The sequence below is a fragment of the Zonotrichia leucophrys genome, chromosome 11 (assembly GCF_028769735.1).
Source record: "Zonotrichia leucophrys gambelii isolate GWCS_2022_RI chromosome 11, RI_Zleu_2.0, whole genome shotgun sequence".
Classification (NCBI taxonomy): domain Eukaryota; kingdom Metazoa; phylum Chordata; class Aves; order Passeriformes; family Passerellidae; genus Zonotrichia; species Zonotrichia leucophrys.
In genome coordinates this window covers 8,048,220-8,071,818 of record NC_088181.1, presented here as the reverse complement: position 1 = coordinate 8,071,818, position 23,599 = coordinate 8,048,220, and the positions used below count along the sequence as shown (strand labels likewise).

The following is a 23,599-nucleotide window of genomic DNA, read 5'->3' as shown; positions in this document are numbered from 1 at the left end:
CACGCGGCGTCTCCGCCAATGAAAACTCGCTCCCCTGCTTTTGCCCCGCCCCCTCTGCCGTCAGAGGTCTCGTTGCCCAATCAGCCGGCCTTCACTGTGGCCCTTTGACCAATCAGAGCACGCCGTACCGCCCTGCCTCTCGCCCTGTCACTCCCAGTTCCGTTGAATAGACGGACAGAGCAATCGGCCAATGAGAAAGCGGAAAAGGCTCCGACTCGCCCAATGGCGGCAGGCGCGGGGGTGGCAGCCAGCCAATAGGGCGGCGGGGGCGGGGCGGCGCGGCGCTCGAGCGGGCGGCTGGGCCCGGTGGAGGTGAGTGGGGGGCGGCGGGGCCGGGCTGGGTCGGGCGGGCGGTTCTGGGCTGGGATCGGGCCGGGATCCCGGCACAGCTCCATCTCCCGGGGCCCGGCCGAGTTCCCCAGCACGGCTCGTTTCCCCCGAGCGCTCGGGCTGCATGCGGCTGCCGGAGGGGGGATATCCCTCTCCCGTACCCTTTTTGTGACGGGCTCGTCTTTAAAATCCGCGAGCTCTGTGAAAGGGACGGCGGAGAATGCCCGCACGTGGAGCGGGTGCTCCGTTCGGGCCGTGTTTTGTTTTATTTTGTTAATTTGGTGTTAAAGCAGTGCGGCGGGAGCGTGCGGAGCGGGGCCGGTGCCCTCCGCCAGGGGAAGCGGCTGCCTCAGCCCTCAGGGTGGGAGCCTGGGGCTGCGGCCGGGCTCGGGGCTCGGCAGCGCCCGGGGCTCCTCACTGGGGCACGGGCACAGGGGCACAGGCAGGCCCCTTGTGGGGACCCTCCCTTCCCGGGGCTGCCTGGCTGGAGGAAGGCCTGACTGGATAATCCTTTGGGCCAGACTCCAAGATTTAACCGTGAAAATGCCAATATTAACGTTTTTATAAATCTCACAGGCTATGTAGGCAATGGAACATTGTTGCCTGGGGGTGTTGTGGATGTCCCAACCCTGGAAGTGCTCCAGGCCAGGCTGGATAAGGCCTGGTGGTGGGAGGTGTCCCTGCCCTTGGCAGGGCTGCCTGCGACTCTATCTTTAACCCCTTAACATCATGATTCCATGTGGTGAAAATAAAGGGTTTATTATGGTTTTGGGTGGCAATTCTATCATGAACATGAACATAGTACTAGAGATGCAGTACTTGATTGTTGAATTTTGCTGTATCTTGGTCATGCAGCTGTACTGGTGGGAGGTGGTAACATCTATTTTGGCCTAGCTTAGGCTGAATTGATAATCAGGATAAGAATGACGAAATTCATAAGATAGAAGTTCTTAAAATACCCCAAAAAATAATTGAGTCTTAGCACAACCTCTTTTATTAATTCTTGTATACATTTTCTAGCTACTTTTTGTACACAACCGGCATTTGTTCTCTTTATGCAGCCCTAGCGGAGTAAGTTTTACCAGCTTGGTAAAACTGGTGTTTGTGCTTTGGGCTTCTGAATAGTGCTAAAGTCTGCAATTCCCAAGGCTTTTCAAGTTTAGGGTTGCTTAAGTACTTTTTGGAGAATGTGAATGATTTCCAGCAGCTTGCCGTATTTAATCCACACACCTCTTCCAATAAAGGACTTTTGAGTTTTTGATGAATCTGTTCATTCAATTAATGAGATAATCTTGAATTTTTTTGTGTTGTAAGAGCAGCATGACCAAAGTGCTCTTAATTTGGTGGCTGACAGCAGCATGAGAATTAATAATGCACAAAATGCACTCTGTTTTTCTTCAAACCCTAAGGTAATACTCCTATTCTGGAGGTAACCTGAAATCCATATGCCAAAGATGTAGAAGGGCAACCACCCTTAGTATATTTGCAGTTTTACTGCAGATTTCATGTTTATCCAGTTTTGGGCTGAATTTGGATCCACAAATGCTGATGCTGCAGATAACTTGGTACCAGTAATGTCTCAGTCATGTGCTCTGCTGTCAGGCCCTTTCTGGGTTTGCCTGGTGTTGGTAAATACCTGGAGGGCTGTTCAGTAACTGTGGGTGAGGGTCACAGTGCTCTGTTACAATAAGGCAATTTTATCTGGAGAAACTTGGATGTCAGTCAAGAGAGCAGTGCAGCAAAGGACTGTGTCACAGAGCTTGTTCCTGGCTGTGTCTGTGGGTGCTGCTCACCTGGGACAGTCTCAGATGTTTCCAACTGTTCTTCAAGATCCACGTGAATTTACTTGGCAAGTAAATGATGGCAGCAAGAAAACATTAACTTTGCATGCTTATTTAGGTTGATTTTGCAATGTGCCTTTGGTGCAAGGTGCTGTCGAGCCAAAGACTTTGAGCCCAGGACTCTGGGAGGGTGCTCCCAGCTCACATATGAGTATTGACTTGTGATTTAGCTCTGCTGCAAAGGACAAATTTTCTCTTGACTCTGAATTCTAAAAGCATTTTTAGCCACTGAGTGCTGTACCTGGTTCTTGCTACCATCAGTAGAGTACACTTGTAAGTAAATACGAGTTTTGTTCAACTCCTTGCAGAAATGGCTCAAGAGGAGATGGAAGTGGATCTCCACCCAGTGGCCGGTTACTCGGTGGGGACCCTGCCGGCGCTTGCCCCGGAGCCCCCTGGTCACGCAGCGCTCTCGTCCCACACCGCTGTGCTCGGGGAGGGAGGAGGGAGCCCCGCAGCCCTCCCTGCCCACGGTGCTGTGGTCTCAGCCGGCGCTGGTGCCGGGGAAGCAGCTGCAGAGCCGGAGCTGCAGACGGGCCCTGCCCTGGCCCCCGGTGGGCAGCAGAGGCTGCAGGGGCCCTTGGAGCAGCCCCAGCCCCCGCCTGTGCCGCAGCTCACACAGCGCCCCCCGGCCAGGAGAGCTCGCCGGCAGCCGAGACTCGGCGGCTCCCAGAGGACAATCGGTGCCAGGTAAGGCAGAAATGAAATTGGGTCTGAGCTGCCCTCTGGTCAAGTCCAGCATCAGTTCAAAACTTCCTTGCTTCCTGGCTCACAGAGCCCAGCACAGGTCTGTGGCTAGGGCCAAAGCCAGGGTACCTCACCTCTTAAATTCAGTAATAGCACAGCGACTTTTGATCTCTTCTGGCAGGTTTTTTGCCCTTGTTAAGTGAACCCCCCTGTTTCATATGTTGGCAGGGGTGATGTTGACATCTGAGCCCTTCTACATTTTGAATTTTGCTTGCAGAGCTTGTGCTGCTGCTGTTCCCTCTGCACAGCCAGATTCCTGTCCGTGATTCCTGCAGCAGTACTGATCCTCAGCAGTTCCAGCCAGCATTTAGCTCAGTGAGCTTGTGCTCTGGTTTGCATTTCACCTTTGATTTGGGTTCTGCCTGATTATATTTGCTGGTGACAGTTGCTGCAGAGACTTTCACAAACATACAAACTGATATTTTTCTGCAGGACTTTGTTGTTGTTGGTTTGGTTCAGTTTTGGTTTTTGTTTTTTGTTTTTTTTTTTCTTTCAGACAAAATAAAAACCCCTCTTTATTTAATACCATTTGGATGAGATAAAGGGGGATGAGTGGGGATGCTCTGCAGCCACAAAGAAGTCTGAATTTCTTTTTTATTTGTTTTTCTCTCATCATTCTATCTTTTGTACATGTCAGGGGTGAAATTATAATTAACTGAAGCATTGCTTTTAAATTCAGCAAGACCAAAAGCTCCTCTCCTTCTAGTTGATTAAACACAACTTTCTTGTTTGCCCTCAGATTGCCTGTGAAGGTCACTGTAGTTGTGAGGGCTGGAAGGCAACCTGAGAAACTCCTTTGAATCTGAAGGATAATTGAGAGGATAGCTGAGCTGATGAGGGGAGAGGGGAGGATGTTTCTATCTAGGGATGAAGTTCCAGTAGAAAAGCAGAGAGAAAGTAGAAAGACTAAGCAGAAAGTAGTCAGTGGAATGAGGCTCTGACCCAAGTTGAATTTCCCAGTACCAGTTCCTCCAGGAACCAGGGCTGAGTTAGGGCTGGAGAGACAGATTAGGAGTTTCCTTAGGCTTATTAGTGAATGATATTCTCTGTTTTCTTCTCTCCAGCCCCACCATCCCCTTCTCCCCCAAAAGAAGGCAATATCATTGTTGTAATGAGAAGATTTTCTTTGAACTGAGCAATGTGGACTGTTGCTGATCCTGCAGACTGTTCACAATGTGGTCTATCCTATGTGGTTGCCCCCCTAGCAGAGAAGGCCTGACTTGATAACAGTGACACTTTCCTGCTGCAGTCAAAGCCTGGGAACTTTCCTGCAAGCATTCATGGGGAAACATGGTGAGCCTTTAGCTTACCTGAAATGACTGTGGCTTTTGTTTCTTGCATTTCTGGACTCAGGGCAGCATTGGACCATTACTTTCAACTCAGTAGGACCCAAGAGCCACCTGCAGGAGCAGTTCCACACCCAGAGTTCCCCCGTATTGTGAGGGACGCCCAGGCACAGCACCCAGCCGAGACAATAGAAGTGAGTGACTCTGACAGCAGCACTGAGGAGGAGGAGGAGGAGGAAGAGGAGGAAGCAGTGGAGGAGGCAGCAGCACCACTGTTACCATCAGCCCAGGAGACTCCTCCAGCAGCGAGCTCAGGAGGTTTGTGCTGTATTGGAGCTGTGTAGAGCCTGATTTCAGACACTTCTCTTGCTGTTTGAAAACTCAGCAGGGAAATCCTCTCGAGCCTCTCAACAGACGGTGCTCAGAGATTTTGTGCCCACAGCTGACAGGAGCAGGCTGCTGCCACACGGCTTCCTGGCAAGCAGCTCCTGAGAGCAGCAGCAGCAGCAATGGGTGATTGCTACCATAATGTTAAATACAATCTTTTTGTGTTTGCAGACTGTTATTTATTCTGAAAGTTTCCAGGATTATTTGTAACTTAAATTTAGAGGTTATTGCTTGCCATGCTTCCACTCCCTTGTATTATTAAGGAGTGCTGTTGAAGACATCAGGTCACAGCTTGGACATCAGCAAGATGATGGTCCTTTCAGAGAAGGATCTGATTCAGTATGTTTTAATTATCTGACATTTCAGTCTGCTTCAGTTGATTTTTCATTCCTGTGTGACACTTAGCTGAGGAGATGGAGGTTTTTCTTTCCTCATTTCTTTCTGTCTCACAATTTATTATCTAAACTCGTGTTCACAGGCTGACACACACTTCAGTGACATTTTTTGTGATTAACATGCACAGTTTATATAAGAGTGACAAATAGTTAACTTGCTAGTCAAGGTTATTGATGCCCAGAGAATACAAGAACAGGGATATCTTTTTACTTCAGTCTCTAAGGAATGTCCTTATGATTGACTCTCTGCCCTCAGTTTTGGTTTTGATTGGCCAGCCCACCTCATTACCTTTTTTAAAAGGGTACATCTATGGGGTATCTTTTGAACAGATCCATTCTGCTTGCTCTGGGCAAGTTTTGCACATGACAGGAGCTCAAGCTGTTGAGTGCTGTATATTATTGTGTGAACATATGCTCTGCTGGATTTTCTGGAATTCCCTTTTGCTTATATAAGCCAGTGGCTCCTCTTACAGCCCAGAATCACAGAGGCTGAAAACTTTATTGACATTAGCCAGGGTTAGGTAATGCTTTCACTGGATGGAGAATATCTGCTTTGATTACTACATGTGATTAATGACTCTTGTTTTGTCAGGAGCTAGAGGGGAGGCAGTGATTTCTGCTCCTTTTTTTACTGTGCTAGTGGTGGTGATCTCCACACAGCAATTCAGTGTGCCCATGCCTCAACAGATGGGCTGACAGAGGCCCACCACAAAAACATGGGGAGAATAGCAGCAGATTTGGTAGTTCAGACAATTACCAGCTGGAAAAGTGCTGAAGTCAGAGTGGATGGACAGGCAGCATACGGGAAATGCTTTCTTGGCACATGAAATATGCATGCTTAGGTCCCTTGGCAAAGCAGCTTCTGATATTGGTGTCTGTCTTTCTCAGGGCATAATGATGCAGGAATATAATCTTACATCAGCCTAATTATAGACCAGGTCTGTTTGTTTTGTGCAGGTCAGAAAATTCTGATAACAATTGCTGTCCTGGAAAGACCTCTCCTTTTTCACTGAAATTCTGTTGCTTTTCATAAAAGAAAACATAAATTTTTTCAGCACTGCTGTTCATATATAGAAGGCCTTACACACAGAATGTGTGCAGGGCACTGATCTGAAGCTTTGTAAGTAACCTGTGCTGTGTCACTACTTAACCTGTGCCCTGATGATTTCAGATCAAAGCAGGAAAACTCCTTTTCACCCCATTATTAATCAGGTTATTTAAGCAATGCTTTCTTTAGTTTCCGGTCAGGTCCAAGCAGAGCCACCTCAAACTTTGTCTCAAGCTTCTGCAGTACATGAAAGTCATGAAGATGAACCTGAAGTCCAGCAAAAACAAGTAAGGTGAACTAAATGCTTTTGGAGACAGATTATACATGATAAATGCTGCATTTCCTGAAACAGTTGTGTTGTATTTTTAATCCTAGACAACTCCACTAAAGAAACTGGAGGCATCAGTTCCTGTTGCACCTCTGGATGAGGAGGAAGGAGATACCTGTGCCATCTGCTTTGAGCAGTGGACCAATGCTGGGGAGCACCGTCTGTCTGCGCTGCGCTGTGGGCACCTCTTTGGCTACACCTGCATTGAGAGGTGGCTCAAGGGACAGGCAGGGAAGTGCCCTCAGGTACATGGCTGTTATGTGCACTGGAAAGCACTTAAAGCACTTACTATGTGTGCCTAACTTGTGCCTCAGATGTGGTCACTGTGAGGGTCACAGCTGGCTGCTGCCTGAAGCTGCTGTCAGAAGTAACAAACCCCATCGTTACTTTGATGTTATTAGGACAGTAACAACTAGCAGTACTTTAAAGGATGGGTTATGACTTGGATCTTCTCCCTGAAGTAGAGCATTTGTGAGTAGCAGATGTGAAGATTTGAGAGTTCAAGTGCTAAAGTTGGAAATGGTCTCAGAATGCCCCAGTCTGGTCCTGGAGAGAACCACCTGGAATGGAAATGGCAGATGGATTCCTAGACACAATTAACTAAGCATAATGACTGTGTTATTGAACAGGAAATGTGTCTGAGAACTGTTTTGGAACCACAGAATGGTTAGGATTGGAAAGGACCCTAAAGATCATCTAATTCAGATTTCAGTTGATTAATCTTCTGTTTTGAGCTGCGTCTGCTTTTGCAGCCTTTAAGAGGATCAGTTTGTTGAGGAAGCTGCCAGAGAGCAAACTCTGAGAACCAGGTTACACTTCTAATATCTCTTTGCAAATGGTAAATCAGCTTTTGAAGGGTTTCTTTCCATGGTTAATACTGATCTTCTTCGATGAAGTTACACTTCTATGTGATGTATTTCCATTCCTTACTCCTTTTTTCCATGAAGGAATGTTGACAAAAAATAGGTCAATGAGTACCTTGTAAATAGGATTCAGTTCTGGCACTTTCTGAGTCAGTGGCTGGAAACCCATGGTTCCTTTGGCTTTGTCATTTTGAGAGCTTCTGTATTCCTACTTGACTTTGCAGGATTCCCTCCTCTCAACAAGAAACTTCCTGTTGACGTGTGCTGTGACTAAACCTAAAGAATCCCTGTTGACGTAGCAAAGGCCCAAAGTTGATTTTTCTTACCTCTGTCAATTCTGTGTAAGCTTTTCCTCCCCCAGTTCAGGCCCAGACAGAATTCTGAGACCTGCCTGGCATATTTACTCTTTGGAATTTTGTGACTGCTTTCTTCTCAAACACTAACATCTCAAGGGTTGCTTGCTCCCTCTTTCTCTTCCAATGATACAAAGACTAAAAAGTTCCTGGGAGAACTTGCTCTGGAGAGAACCTTGAAGTTAAATCATCTTTCCTTCATTTTCAGTCCCCCTCCTTTGCAGCTGTGCATTCTCTGGTTGAACAGCCCAGAACTGCTGTGCATGGTCTGTGTACTAAGTGACTTGAGTGTGAGTTGCTGTGAAATTGCAGCATTCCTGATCCTGCCAGTGGCAGCTGCTGGCTGCCAGGAAAACTGTCTTGGCCATTTACTGCAGTTTTTACAAAGGGAGGGAAGTTTTCTACTCTGAGACACTTTCTTGTGATAACTTTGTGCTGCTAAGTAATAGACAGGTCTGCATTTGAGGCATACACAGAAATTTAATGTTTAGCTGAGGTTACTCCATCTGAGTATTCACCTGCCTCTTTTCTTATCAACAAAGAATATTTGCAAAACAAACTTATTTTGCAAAATTATGAAGAATGATTGAGGAAATTATGAAGAAATAATGGTGTCTGCAAGTTCTAACTTGCTTTCTTTTTAAGGTGAATATAATGTACTAAATGATTGCAGCTAATGCACAAAATTATTGACATATCTGACTCCCTGTGTGTCACTGAAGTCAGTGAGATGTCAGTGTTTCATGCAACACTGGAACACTTTTATGGATTTGGGCCTGTACAATGTGGTTAAAGGAATATAGTACAGAAATAAGAGTTGGGAATAAGCTCAGGGGTTCCTAAATCCTTGTCTGTTGGCCAAGCATCAAGTCTTGATGTTTTCAGACCTGAGGTTGGGCTGGTATTTTGTTCTAGATCTTCTTGTTTTCACTTCTTTGTCTGATTTGAGATTTTTTTGTCCCTGGAACTTACCTGACCATGCTGCATTGCTGGTTCATGAGCAAAATGCATTTAGTGGGAGGCAAGGGGATGGATTATTAAAGTGCAGCAGGATATGCAACTTTAGAGCTTTGGTGTCTGTATGAGGGAGCACCTTGCAAACATACTCGTGTTTGAGGCATTGTTTTCCAGCAGAAAGCCCCTCCTTTCAGAGCTAAATAAAACCATACCTGGGGACTCATAGGGATGCATAGTTTGGATAGTTAAATTCCTGTAGATGACCTGAGCTGGTGTTTGATTTCAGTGCAACAAGAAGGCCAAGCGCTCCGACATCGTGGTGCTGTACGCGCGCACGCTGAAGGCGCTGGACACCAGCGAGCAGGAGCGCATGAGAAGGTACGGAGTCTGCACCTGAAGGTACCTGCACTGACAGCTGCCCCCTCCTGCTGCTCCATGCTTTCATTTCCTGCATGGTCTGAAACAATTTGTGTTTTCCCTTGGGGTGTATCAGGAGTGTAGCTACCTTAAAGAGCCAAGGCGTTGCTGCGTTGCACGTCTTAATTGTCTTTTGGAACAGAATTCTTGAGTTTGCATTTTGTGACCCTGAAACAGCAAAAGGTGTCTTGTGCTATATCCTGAATTGTTATCATGGGAGGACATGCAAAGTTGATGCCAAAAAGCTGTATATTGCTAATTCATCATTAGATGGGAAAAGCGAGGCATGGTTAGGAATGCAGGGAGGGTGAATAGCTGACCTTTTCTGCCACCTTTTCTGTATGCATTAAACAGAGTAATACCTCATATGAATCACTTTCCATCTTGCTTTGTCAAACTCTTCATGTAGCTTTACTTGCAAAAGGTCAGCAAGCATTACTATGACTCCCACTTCCCTTTCCAACTTAAATGTAGACTTTGTATTGAAAAGGGGAAAAGCAGGTATGAAAATGGGGACTCATTTCTTTTCAGTAAGATGCTGTCACAGATACTATTCTGAAATGAAAATGCTGCAGATACCTGAGTTCTTCTGAGTCTTGTGTTGAATAGAATTTAATTGGGGTTTCTTCACTTGACTATAACTATGCCACTGTTCTTTCAAGGCAGTCTTTCAACAGAAACCTCACTATCCTGGTAATTATAGATCAGAAATTACTGAGGAGTAACAGTCAGGAAGGGAAGGATCTCTCTTCTCTCCAGATTGCCACAGCCTGATGGTGTTTGACGTGTACCTTTAGAAAGGTGATGCTTCTTTCACTGCATTAACACAGAAAAATAAATGATATGTATTATTTTTTTCAAAAGCAGGGAAGACAGTTGGGTGTGTAAATCTTGTTATCTCTCATGAAGGGGAAGTTGCCTTACTTCTGTTTGTGTCTCAGAACCTCACTGCAGCCATTCCCCACATGCCCTGCCCCTTCTCTGCCTCCTGTTGTTGTAAAGCAGGGAGCAGTGACTGTCAGTGGGTCCATGGAGCTGCTGGCAGTGGCTGCCTTCTGGCACACAGCCAGAGTGGAGCAGAGATGTGTGTGTGCATGCATTAGTCTTGTTTGCACGTAGTCCTAAATTAGCTATAAGATCATGGGGTTTGTTTGTCACATTCAAAAAACCCACCAGCCTTCAGGCTTTGGGTACTGACATAAAAAATGTGTTTGTGATTGTTAAATAGGCATTTCACCTGTTTCTTCTGCAGGGGAAAAAAAATCATATGAAAAAGCTGTAAGGAAATGACAGAATTCTATGCTTTGGAACCTCTAAGGAAATGACAGAATTCTGTGCTTTGGAACATGCAAGGCTAGGTCTGTGCATTTGCAAAATGCTTAGGCAAGCTTGAGCTCTCTGCACATGAATGACAGAAATAACTGGAATATTGCAGCTTTTGATGTACAGAATACAGTGGGCAACATGAACCAAGTGTACAGCTAATTTTAAGGAGTGTTGGTGTGTCTTTCCCCACTTTAGCTATGCCTTCATGTAAGCCTGTATGAAAGAGAAATAAATTCAAGTAACCTAACCAAAATGCTGCTGCTAAATGGTGTGCATGCACTTTTGGGCTCAGGATGAGGTAGTAAGTGGCTCTTCTTTATGGGCATTCACAGAGAATTTATCTGTATAATTTTTTCTGGTACAGATATATTTTCCTAAAATACAAGATTAGGTACTGATAGTAGAGACAAGCTTGAAGATCTTGTTGTTATGTAGTTATGCTGTGATGTGCTGTGTTACTGACACAGTGTATTACATGGACATAATGGTATAGGATTTGCTTAAGTGTTTCTGTAGGGGAAAGAAAATTGATTTCTCTTTCACTCTCCTCTGGTAAACTAGTTCTTTTGGAGAGGATGAGGAGAAAGGCTGTTGGAACAATACTTGGAGTGAGTCATTCAGAAGAATTGCATAACTGAATATCTCAAGGTGAATGTGTTGGGTTAGTGCAGTACCAGGGTTTCTGTGACTGTGGATTTGCCTGAACCGGACTTATGGTGGGATGAAGTCAGAGGGCAGGAGCTGACAGCCCAGAAAAGTATCCAAGATAATGCCCAGGCCTAAGGATTGCTTTCCTCTCCTTCCTGCAGCTCTTTAGAAAAGGAGCAAATGCTGCGGAGGCAGGCGGAGCTGGAATCTGCCCAGAGCCGTCTGCAGCTCCAGGTGCTCACAGATGAGTGCAGCAAACTCCGCAAGCAGGTTCAGGTGAGTCTCAAATACAAATACACAGAATTTCTTCCTCTCCAGCCTGCCTTTTCCATCTTCCCTTAGAGGTGAGAAGACAGGATTCCAGTTCTAGTAATCATCAAGATTTAGTAAACTCAATTGGTGAATCATCCCAAGCTGGTAAAGACATCCTGGGCTGGAATATTCATGTGTGCTAGAAAAACTCTGACTTTTTCTTGTGCTTTTAAGACTTAATTGAACTTGCAGCACAGCGCTAGAGTTGTTTGGCTGCTGATGTTGCAGGTTTCCCCTCAGGTTTTGTGGTGCCTGGGGAGGCATGGTAATAAAGAACCAGACTTAGTCTCCTTGTCTTTTGTGTAGTTGCATCAAAATAAGCTTTGGAAATCTCAGTAGTAAACCTGCAGTGCAATCTGTTACCACTAGTTAGTCAAGAGTCTTTGAGAAGCAGTTTGTGAAGAGGCATGGCTACTTGCAAAATCAAAAGAAAACAAAAATACCCTAGGGCTTTGGGGTTTTTTGAAGGTTAGTCAACATTTCAGTGTAACACCTTCTGGTGCCCTGGGACCTGGGCTGTCAAACAGGGGAGGCTGTACATGGCCTGAGCAGCTGCTGAGAGGCACCTCTTAGGGCACACATTTCTGACTGTAAATTATGGGTTGTTGAATGACTGCTTCCTTCTGGCTTATGCAACACTGAGATATTTTGTAACCTATCCTAGCTGCTTTTTCAGGATTCCTATAAGTTATGGACTCTACCAGTGCTTCAAACTGTGAATTAGCTGATGTATTCCACCAGTGCTAGGTTTTCCAAGAGTCTGTTTCATTGCCTGTTGTTGAATGAGGCAGATGATATCCTCTCACTTTCTAGCAGCCTGCTTATTTTTAGGCTTTTCTTTATTCCTGGAATTTTTTTTATAGCCTTGGCTATTCATATCTGTACATTAAACAACATCCTCTTTGCTGAAGTCTTCCTGTGTGACATAAGAAAAGGCTTTATAAATTCTCTACATTGCTGCATGAAGCCAGATGCTCATCATCACTAATAAAAAACTAGTCCACTTCTAACTTTGGCTTAAAAAAATGCAAATAAGATAATATTGCAGGTCCATAATGTTTTCCTGCAATTCATTTGGTCTTAAATGATGGAGTATCCAGTCTAACTGAATTGAAGTCACATGTTATAAAGATTAAGTACCCTGTGTTCTTTAAGTTCTGTTTCAGTATTTATTACTGCATTCATCATTGTACTGTACTGGTTAATGCAAATGCTGGAAGCAATTTTAAGGTGCTTGTTTATACTGTGAATAAACTGGAAGTAAACAATATACTGGGGAGCAAAAAAGTCACCAGGAACTCCACAAAAGTCTTTAACTTGTTTGATTGCATTTTGAGCAGATGCCTAATGAGCTCCTTGTTTTCTGAGAAGTCATAGAATAAAGTAACTACTTGCACAGAAGTATTTAGACTGGGAGTTTCTAGCCCAGCCCTGCTTGGGTGATTGCAGTGTAGGGTTGGGCTGCTCAGGGTTTTTGTTGCTAATGCACTTGAGCTGTGCCCAGCAGCAGTCATGGCTCTAGCTATGATCTTTTTTTAGGTTTGTATGCATTTTTCTGTGCTCTTACCCATTAAGAGTCTTGTTCATTGTACTTTGTTACTGAAGTATGTAATGTTATTGAGACTAGGAAATTGCTGGTTTTTAAGTCTTTAGCTATATGAAAATACATGAGGAAATGAACTTGAAGATGAGGAGAGCTCTGGAAGGAAGCCCTCAGGAGTGGGGACTGTGCTGAGCTGTGTCCTGCCCACCACACAGAGATTCAGGCTTGTGTTTTGGACCCAATGCTGCTGACACCTTACTTTTACCTAATGTTATTCCTTTGGGAGCAGAAAGAATTTGGGAATTAAATGTGAGCTACTGCAGTACTCCTCCTGAATCTGCCACCATTTTCAGTAAAAGTAGCTAATGATAAATAAGCTCTCTCTGCCTTCTAGTATTAATATCACTGATCAGCTGGGGTAGGAGATCTGATTTTTGCACATGGGAAGCAGTAGCTCTGTTTGGGTATGGAGCAGGAAAAGGAGGACTGGCAGGGAAATTACAGGAGACTGCATGTTGCTGTGGAGAAAAAATCAGATATAATTGTGACCCTTGCAGAGATCAATTTATGTTTCTTGATGTAATGGAAATGGTTTTTTAAAATAGAATTTTCAGAGCATTCAAAAAAAATGAATGGCAAAATATCAATAAAAATTCATGTATTCAATATCTCTAGGAAAAAAAAAATAGGCAAATTGTTTTATTGAATAAAAATTGTTCATCTTTGTCATCTGTGGTTACCTCCAACTGATGCCTGGGGAAGTGGAAGCTGGTGTTTCATTGCTGTTGTTTATAGTGAAACCAGTTAGAAATGCTCCACATCCTTTAGACTGAGTTTGAACCCAAACCCCAAGGTGGAAGGTGGAATGTCCCCAGTGCTGCAGCACAGCTTGAGGTTGTGCTGTGCTCTCTGTTAAAGGCAGGGCTGGGGCTGGGCAGTGCCAGCTGTGGCTTCTCTGAGAGCTCTGTGGGAAACAGAGGGACAGTCATTGATACCTGCCTTTGTCTTGAAAGCTTCATATCAGCCATTGGGGCTGTAACCTAATCACTCAAACTGTTCTGAATTTATTGTAGCTGCTGGTTTTCCTTTCCTATTCATTGTGCTCTTCTGCTTCTCCTCCTGTATGCTCCTGAGGAAGACTTTTGCTCTATAGCCCATTCTTTCCCCCTGGTGTGACTGTGTTCAGTCATCACTGCAAAGGTGAGCTGAAATCTAGAGACAGTCATAGCATGTGCAGAGAGAGGAGCCTGCTCTCAAGGCCATTAGTTGACACCAGGCATCAGGAAAACTCTGCAAAGCATCTTAAAGGGAAGTATGGGCTTTTACATAATGAACAGAATGTTCTTTTGAGCACAATTAGTGGAATTTGTCTGCAGCAGAACATTTTTAATCACCTTGCTAATGTGCCTCCAGTAAGACTTCCTGGTTCTGCTGGGTTTGTCCATCGTGTTTAAATGTAAACATTGTACTAATAATCCTTGTGATTTTAATTGCCTGGTTTCCTTTTTAATAACTTGTGTGAAAGTTGAATGTTGAGTGCAGGTGACAAGGAGATTTTTGTAAGGTCCTCAGAGCAACAGATCATTTTAATCTCTTCTGATCCCCAGTGGTTGTGGTCTCCCCCCCTCACCTTTTAGAAATACTGAGTTTATTAAATTTTTGATTAAAAGTTACTTTGTTCTAAGTTACCTATGTTTTGACTGTTTGCTTACTCTAAGCCTGAAGCTACAGCTTTCATCATAAGCATCCTGACAACCCTCACACCCCTTCTTCTTGCCCAGGTTGTTTTGTCTTTTCTTGCTCTAATAGGATGATCAGGAGTCTCCAGCTTCCTTTTTTTTTCCCTTACATTTTTGTATTCTCTTGGAACATTTGCAATGTGCTTGATGCCAAAGAGATCAGACCTCTGTAAAGTATCAGAACTGCTCTCCTCTTGAGCAGCTTCCAAAAGTTATAGGTCTTGATAACTATTAATGTAGAATTTGAACTTTGACCTTGCCTTTTTGAAAATTGCTGCCTTTGCTTCAATGCAGGTTAAGTGGTGGTGGCTGGTTCACTATTGAGGCTGACTTGCAATTACTGATATATTCATAATAGCATTCTTGTGACCCTTAATTGTTTAAAGATTACACAGTGTTTGAAGCAGAACCTGCATTGCTCAGACAACAGAAAGCAGGTAGCAATTTTCCTTCGGTTTGCCATCCCTCTTAAATATCCCTGAGATTCTCTGTTGTCTGGTTTTGACCTTGGATTACATGATGGTCAAAATACATTTTGGCAAGGGGCACTTCTAGGTGACTCACAATATGCTGATGCCACCTTGATTCCCACCTCACCCCTGATGATCTCAGCAGAAAAAAGAATTCAAGGAATACCTTGTTCTTCACAGAAGCTGTTCTTGGCCATGCCTTTGCTGGATATTCTTGAGGATTCATTCAGTTGAGGTGGAGGAAAAGAAGGGAGGAGGTGGCAGAAGACAGAGCTGGAGCTCTTGAGAGTTGTGTTGTTCCTGGAATTTGCTGCACAGGGTTTACAAGAACAGGGTCATTGTCATTAAATAGACTGACTTGTTTCCTGCAACGCCCTTTGTGTTGAATCTTGGGCTTTTATTTTTTATGGGGTATTCTGGAAATTGTGGAAAATGTTTTTAATTGACTTTCTCCTGTGGTTTAGGGGCTCATAATACTTGGCAGTTCATTCCCTTCTAAACAGCATTGATCTGGTAATAGTTGTTACTGGCTTTTATGTGTTGCCCAAGAGTCCTCTCTTTCACAGGGTGTAATATATACAATAACAGACTTTGAATATATTTTGCCAGTATTTACACAGCATTTGAATGCTTCTGTTGCTCACTGTCATAGGCCATGAACTTAGAAATATAGTACTTCAGGAATAGCATAGAAATGAGACTATATTTCCCTTTTTTATCTGAGAACAAGTACAGTTGAAGCACCTGAAGCAGAAGGTGACACTGCTGGTGATGCATTAAAGCTCTTTGGGTCCTTTCTTTGCAGGAGCTGAAGGCTCTGGTGGCCCAGTACAACATGAGCACTTCTCAGCAGCCCGGCAGCTCCCGGCCCTGCCTGGCAGGCAGCCTCCCCTCCAGCCAAAGCCCACGCAAATACCACTTGGAAAAGGTGTTCTTGGTGTCCCAGGCTGGCAACTGCAGAGTGATGGCATACTGTGACTCACTGGCCTGTCTCGTGGTGTCACAGCCTTCTCCACAGTCTACTTTTATTCCTGGTAATTGAGCAAGCCAACATTTGGAGGTTCAGAAGTACAAGTTAATGTCATTTCTGCTTTGTCCCCGTGCCCTGCTTTTCTGCTTGGTCTTTGCATGTGTCTTGTAGACTGAGAATACTTGTAAGACTCCCCATACTTCATCTGGCCCCTGCATTGATAGCCTCTGCCTAGCCAAGGAGCTTGTTTCCCTGGGACTGAGTCCTAGCAGAGGGTCTGCAGCTTTCCTGCTGGAATGCCACATCCACAGGAAGGTAAAAGATGTGTCCTGTAATCCTTGCAAAGGTGGACCTTCTGAAAGGAGAAGGAGCCAGCAGTGGGGCCTGCAGAGAAGCTTCCAGTGATTAAGTGAGAAACACTGCTTCCCAAAGTGTAGGTGGATTGATGCACATGCAGCTAATTTGTCAGTACTCTTAAAAAAAACCAAAAAAAAACCAACAAAAAAACCCAACCAAAAGCAAACTCCTTTTAATCTGAATGCCTGAATGCTGTTCCCTAATGAGGAAATAGGAAGCCAAGAAGTCATGGGCAGCCCTGATTTTGTCTCACTGTTATGTCCAGGGGCCTGTGCCCTGACATCTGGACCAGTGCCAGTGGCTGTTTCAGTGCAATGCATGTGGCATTAGGAGTCTGAGAGCGCTTATTTGCCAAATGCTTTCTGACTGATGAGGGTTACTCTATTTGGTTAATGGGTTTGAGGTTAATGTGCCTTATCTAGGCATAACAAAGTGCTTTTCTGCATTTAACTGGTCTCATTTTTCTGGCATTTGTAGCCAGGACTGAATCTCTGAATGGAGGCTTTGTGGTGACTCTTGTAGCACACAGGTTAAGTTCACCTGTACCCATTCTTTGCTGTGATGCTTGTTCTCTTAAATAGCCATGTAATCCTGCTCTTTGTGGTCTTATCTGTGCAAGAGTGTCTTTGAAGAAGCTGGCTAAAGAGCAGCAGGCCTTGTAACAAGAATTGTAGCACTGGTCCTGAATTTGCCCTTGCTGACTGGGATCCTTAAGGATTTAGCTTTGTTACCATCTGAATTAAACAATGATTTGTGGCAGTTCTTACCCAGAAGAGCAAATAACTTACACGTTCATCCCACCACAGGCTTCAATACAAACTTTGTAGTTCTGGCATAGAATAGCCAGTTCTGTGCATATGCTGCTTCTCAATGATCTGCTTTACCCTTCTTGTGGCAGGTTGTGGTGTGAAGATGATGAGCTTGGCCAACCTGAAGAGCAGCCAGTACATCCCCATCCACAGCAAACAGATCCGGGGCCTGGCTTTCGGCACTCGAGCCGATGGTTTGCTGCTCTCTGCTGCCCTGGACAACACTCTCAAACTCACCAGGTGAGCCCTGCCTGTCCCTGCACGGTTTGGCTGTGCCCAGGAGGTTGGGTTGGATTTTGCTCTGTCTTGCAGCATTTGCTGTTCTGCTTTCTGAAAGATGCTGCAAAGACGAGATCAGGTCTGCATATTCTTCCTGCATGTGGGAACTAACAGAGGGGAGGACTTACTGATGCTTTTGCATCTTGAAGGTGGAGGTGTCATGGAGCTACTTCTCTCTGATTTTTTTCCATGGAAAGCAAGTATTCAGCACAGGCCAGCCAACTGTATGGAGAATAAATAACATACTATATAGACATGACATTTACTGTCCACTTGGCTTTCTTACTGCAGGGAAATGTGAAATGTGAGAACTTGTACAGCATAAAGCAAAAATAAGGGGTGGTTAGGCTGGGCTTCTCCTTTCCTGCACTGATGTTGACTTTACTGATTTTAAACTTCTTGTAGATCATGGAATTCATCTGGGATATGAAATGCATAAACAGCATTGTTGAGCATGTGTTAGAGGCTCTCTAGAGCTAGCAGAGACTTAATGCAGCAGGTTGGAGACTAATTATGCAGAGACTGAGAGAAAAATGTGTCCAGTCCTGTTAGAATTTACAGTTTATGAGTGTGTTTTCTTGCTGCTCTGCTGCTCTTCAGTCTTAATCTTACAGTGCTTCAAAACTTTATAGGCTGATTGATTCTTATTGAGTTATATTAACATCGCTGTGCAATCTGTCTGTCACTATTGGGTTAGTCAGGATAAGTGTCTGGTTTTTTGACTAATTAGTCTCAATTCTTTCACACAAGTGAAGCAATGAACAGAATTTAATCCTGCAACAGAAATGTACAGAATGTTGTTTTTTTTTCCTGTAACCATGTTGAAATGTGTGCTAGATTAGTTAGAAGTAAACAAAACTGTGTCTGATGCTCTAGTCAAGCAAGGTGTCAGATTTCTAACTGGGCTGATAATTCTTTTTATGGTTTAATCTGAAGAGTTAGCAGGCACTGCAACAAGGAGCCAGACACTTCTATATCTGCCTCTCACTGCCTGGTTGGCTGCATGTGATGTTCTTGCTTTTGTGCTTGATCCCAGAACGTCCTGGAGTTAGGTGTTGCCTTCAGCAGCATCTTCATACTTTTTTCAGTCTCCCTCTGAAAGAATGGTCCTTCTTTGGCAATCTTTCTTCTCTAGTTACTAATCTCATAGTCATCCTCCCCAAAAGAGTTATTCAAGATGCTTTTATGTCTCCTGCTCTGGCTTGCAGTTGTTTGAAATAGCACTGGGAGTTTGTTTGGTTTTAGGTTTTTTTTTCATCTTGTTGTTTTGACCCAGTCACTGTTCTGGTATCAAACTCCCTGTTTCCTCAGTTAGATCTTTGTAGTTGTTCCCCTTACACTTACCTGGGAGCAATTGCTTGTTTCTCTGGAGTGCTGAGCATAATCACCTTCCCCAGGGAGAAGCACATGTGTTACAAAGGATATCCGGAGTTACTTTGATATGTGCAGTCTTCTGTGCTGTTCTCAGTGTGCAAATGCATGTTGACAATGCTGCCCTTTGCAAATACATCCTGATCTGATACCAGCTTCATCTGCTGTTCTGGGTTGTGCCCCTCTGTGGACTCTCTTCTTCTTTAGAAACTTGATTTGTAGAAGGAATAATTAATACTTTAAATGTACTTTCAACTGTCCTTAGCCACTCACTGTCTCACTCTTGCTTAAATTGTATTCTTTTGAGGCATAAATACTCTTCCTCTTGTGTAAAAAGAGAGGAAATAATTAATGAGAGATGTAATCTGAAGAGATGAGCCCTGTGATCTCAGGAATATGTGGTATTACGGGACTACACCAGCATTGCTTCTCCTAATTGTTTCCAGAAAAGTAACTTAGCTTTCTCTTGCCAGTAAGGCAGCTGAGACCCTGCTGTGAGATTTCCTCTCCCAGTCTCCAAAGATCAAACTGGAAAAAGAAGCATTGGCCTGGAAGAATTATAAATCACTTGACAATATCCAAGGGATTATTCTGTTTGGGTTTTTAGATTCATGTCTGGAGTAAAGGAGGAGTCAATTGAGAATTCAGTCTAAAGAGAGATGCTTTTGTCTGAAGACTTTAAAAAGCTAGATTGGCTTATTTTAATTATGCAGTTTTCTCATCAGTAGATACTTGTGCAACTGGCCATCATTTGCTTTTCTTCTGCAGCTTGGCAACAAACACTGTGGTGCAGACATACAATACTGGCCGTCCTGTCTGGAGCTGCTGCTGGTGCCTTGATGATACAAATTATGTCTATGCTGGATTGGTCAATGGCTCTATCATGATTTATGATCTGAGAGACACAAACTCTCATGTCCAAGAACTGGTCCCTCAGAAGTCAAGGTATGGCAGAAAGATTTATCATTCCTCTCAACTGATAAACATCAAGTTAAACACAGCTTCTTCCATAAATCACACAACAATCACAATGGTTTAAATTGTATTATGTGAATGTCTTGTTCGAAAATTCACATTTAGTACAAATGTGAGAAGTCTCTCATAAGGTTGTATGGTGTTTATATATGACTTATGCAGGTGCCAAGCACTTGTGCTCCTTTTAAGGCATGCAAGGGTCAGAAATAGACCCACTGGTGCAGTATAAACAGAGGAGCTGAATTGGTTTTGGAGCTGGGTTTAGTATTTAATTTTGAAAGGACAAATTACAAAGAGATGTGAAACTGATGCTTCTGTTCTTTATACTCTGGGAATCAAACGTTGGTTTGCACTCATCTCATCTGATAATGCTCAGAAGTTAGGCTGGATTTAATTTATATTGACACATCCATTGGCACTCCTTGCTTGAAGGACCATCTCCCAGCCTGCTTAGGCCCTTTCTTTGCCATGCATTTGGAGAGCTGGAGCTCTGCAGCAGCGAGCAGGGCACCAGCAGAGCTGCAGCTGACAGCTCTGACTCTTGCCAATGACCCTTCCAGGTGCCCCATGGTGTCACTGTCCTACCTGCCCAGGATGGCCTCAGCCTCGCTGCCTTATGGTGGGCTGTTGGCTGGGACCTTGGAAGGAGCCTGCTTTTGGGAGCAGAGAGCTGGCAACTCCTACCGGCCTCACCACCTGGCCCTGGAGCCCGGGGGCTGCATCGACCTCCAGACAGAGATCAACACACGGCACTGCCTGGCCACATACAGGCCTGGTGAGTACTGGGGTGTCTGCAGCCTCTGAGCCCTGCTCCTCCCTGCTCCTCCCTGCTCCTCACTGCTCTGGCCTGAGCTCAGCAGCAGCCTTGGTGCTGTGGGCACAGCAGAAACACAGCACCTGCTCTTACTAGAGCCATGAGCATCTGCACGTTGGGAAAAGCTGGGGATGAGCAAAAGGGGGCAGCTGCAGGCTGGTGCTGCTTGTATTCCTACAGATAAAGCCTATCTGTGAGTATATTTCTCAAAAGTTACCTTTTTATTTCTATTCCACAGGTAAAAATAACCCATGTATGCGTTGTGTGATGATGGAACTGACTTGCACCCCACTGACAGAGGGCTCAGAAGATGTGGTGTGTTCTTCCAACCCGGTTCAGACTTTCAGTGCTGGTCCCACTTGCAAGTTGCTGACCAAAAATGCCATTTTTCAGAGCCCAGAGGATGATGGCAGTGTCTTTGTGTGTGCTGGTGATGAGGCATCCAATTCTGCTCTGGTATGTCTTGCTCCTTTCAGTGTGGTGTAGGGGTTTATTGCAATTCTTAGGAGAGAAGCCTTATCAGTCACAGCATCAGTGTGATTTGGTGGGAATTGTCATGCACATTACCCTGTGCTGGCTGGTCTGTTGTACTGCTGAGGCAGATTCCTGGTAGGGTGGGACCTCCAGTCTTAGGCAAAGCCTGTGGTCCCCATCCATCAAAGGCCATGTAGGCAGTGAGCCCCTGTTGTCCCCCAGGGGAATGGGGTTGGGCACAGTGGCACAACAGGGCCCTGTGAGTGGTGTAGCAGACTCAGTGGGGTAGTTAGTGTGGTAAGCACTGCAGGAGAAGCATTCAGGCTTTTTAGGGATGATGGGAAGAGGACAAGGTTGCCTTTTGTATGAAAAAGCAGCCCAAATGCAGAAGATGGACAACAGGCTATGTGAGAGTTCATGAGTGAGGTCACAGAGGGTGGTCAGGGTGGCATTGTGCTGCAAGTCTGTTAAAGACCAAGTGAGGTGTGGAAGTAGAGAAAGGGTTCTATGAGTAAATTGAGGAAATCTTTTCTGGAGAGAGGAAGGTCTGTTCTGGGTAGGAGGGGAGAGTCCTGCAGTCCTTGACCTTGTCTGTCCCTCCCACAGCTCTGGGATGCTGGAAGTGGTTCCTTGCTGCAGAAGCTGCCAGCTGACCTGCCTGTGCTGGATATCTGCCCCTTGGAAGTGAACCAAAGGCACCTCTTGGCTACTCTGACAGAGAAGTCAGTGAATATCTATAAATGGCAGTGAGCTGTCCTTACACTTGCCACAGACTGTTCAAATATGCTGCTGATAACCCTACACAAGTGTTCAGTCCTGCACTTGCTGCTCACAGGAGACAGGATCCATTACAGCACCTTTCTGGCAGTGGGGAGGAACTGGGATGTGCTGGTGCCCAGAGCAATTCCTTTCTTCTTCTGTATTCCTCTTTAGGCCTGCCCTTATTTCTTCTTTTGTCATTTTTTTTAGTCAAACTCCACAAGCTGCCTCAGCACAGCAATAGTTCCTGGAGTGTCTCCAGTGTGTTCTTGCACTTTTTTTTCCACTGTGGATGCAGCACAGGGACTTTCAAATCTCTGCTACAAATGAATAAAATAAGAGGAGCTTGAAGACCTGAGACTCTCACTGCACTTTCTTGTGGAAGCTTGCTGTGATTGCTGGGTGGTGAAAAGGCATCTTGTGGCATTGCTGATACACGGTGTGAAAGCAAGTTCACTGCCATGGGGAGCACACTCCCAGTGTTCTGTGGAAGGTCTAGGGTCAGTTGGCAGTTATTCCCTAGCAAGGATGGATCCTGTTTTGGGGCCATGGAGAGAACAGGCTTAAAAAATCTACAGATAACCTTTTTTCCTTTGTGTTTTTTTTATCCATGAGCATATAATTTGCACTGTAATTCCTTAATTCTCTGCCTTCTTTCCCTTCTCTCTTTTCTGCTTTACCTGCAAGCAAACTTGGAGAATTTGGTTGTGGAAAATGAAAATAGTACTGGAGAAGTACAGGTAAAGAAGAGGGAGATGGTTCTTGTACTGTTGGCTGCTGCAGTCCACAGTGTTCTTTCTTAAAGCCAGGAATGTAGTGAAACAGCCAGTACATTGGAAAAGAATGCTGGCTGCTTCTGTTGTTTGGGGGTAGGGGGGCTGGATTTTTTCTGTTTTGAGGAACCAGTGGAAGCTCAGGGATTTCATCAGCTTGTTTTTACTGACCTTTTGTCTTCCTTCAGTGACAGTTTCCAGCTCCACAACTGGTGTTTGTCTGAGTGTGCTGCAGCTACTGGTCTGTAAATGTGACCTGTGGGGTGGGATCACAGCTGGGGATGTGTGGGCAGGTGCTCTCTTAGCACCTTACTGTAAATACTCATCTCCAGGTCAGATCATGGAGGGGGACTTCAGTTCCATTTTATATGTAACAAAGTCAAACTTGCAAGGATATTGGAAGCTGCAGGACAAATTCCCTGTGCTGGAAGGTTGTCCCTTGGCACACCTCTGCCTCTGGATGTGGTGAGCAGCAGCTGTCCCATTCAGATTGAGTGTGCCACCACTTCAGCTGCCAGGATAATTTTATTTGCTGAAGGCTGGGGCTTGCATGATGTGATCCTGTTTGTCTTAAAAAGGACTGAGAAGATCTAAACTTAACTTTATATTTTTCTGTATAGAATTTTGTTCCTATATTTTTATACTGTAAAAATAAAGTGTTTATTATTATCAAATATAACTGGTGCTGCTGTACTTTGAAAATAGGTCTCTGACATTCACTGGATGTCTTATGAACATTACCAAGGGTTCCCTTATGCAGGTGAGTTTTCTGTTGCTTTGTATTATTTCCAGGTCACACTGAGCTTCAGGCTGAAATAATGAAGGTATTTAGTGACTGAGTCCTCACTGAACCATCCTGATCCAGCCAGGTGAGGGAAAAGAAAAGGGTTGAGCAAGGTCAGGCTACACACAGGGAACGTCTTTTAAATGAAAACGACTCACAGATATGAGAATTTTTGGCATTTTAACAATGATCAGGAACTAAGGGTTGGTAGAATGATATTGTGAGAAGGTCTCTGGTAACAGCT

At 44.6% G+C, this 23,599-nt stretch overlaps 1 protein-coding gene across 1 annotated transcript; it reads left to right on the top strand.

Moving 5' to 3' along the window:
• The first annotated feature begins 280 nt into the window (after window positions 1–280).
• On the top strand, window positions 281–23,150 carry RFWD3 (ring finger and WD repeat domain 3). Its single transcript, XM_064723442.1, has 13 exons — window positions 281–312; window positions 2,480–2,861; window positions 4,272–4,522; window positions 6,224–6,321; window positions 6,410–6,607; window positions 8,822–8,913; window positions 11,088–11,202; window positions 15,796–16,024; window positions 17,216–17,366; window positions 19,545–19,721; window positions 20,312–20,526; window positions 20,804–21,021; window positions 21,646–23,150. Exons 2-13 carry the CDS (start codon window positions 2,482–2,484, stop codon window positions 21,787–21,789), a joined length of 2,268 nt encoding a protein of 755 aa, XP_064579512.1. The 5' UTR covers window positions 281–312; window positions 2,480–2,481; the 3' UTR covers window positions 21,790–23,150.
• Window positions 23,151–23,599: the final 449 nt, after the last annotated feature.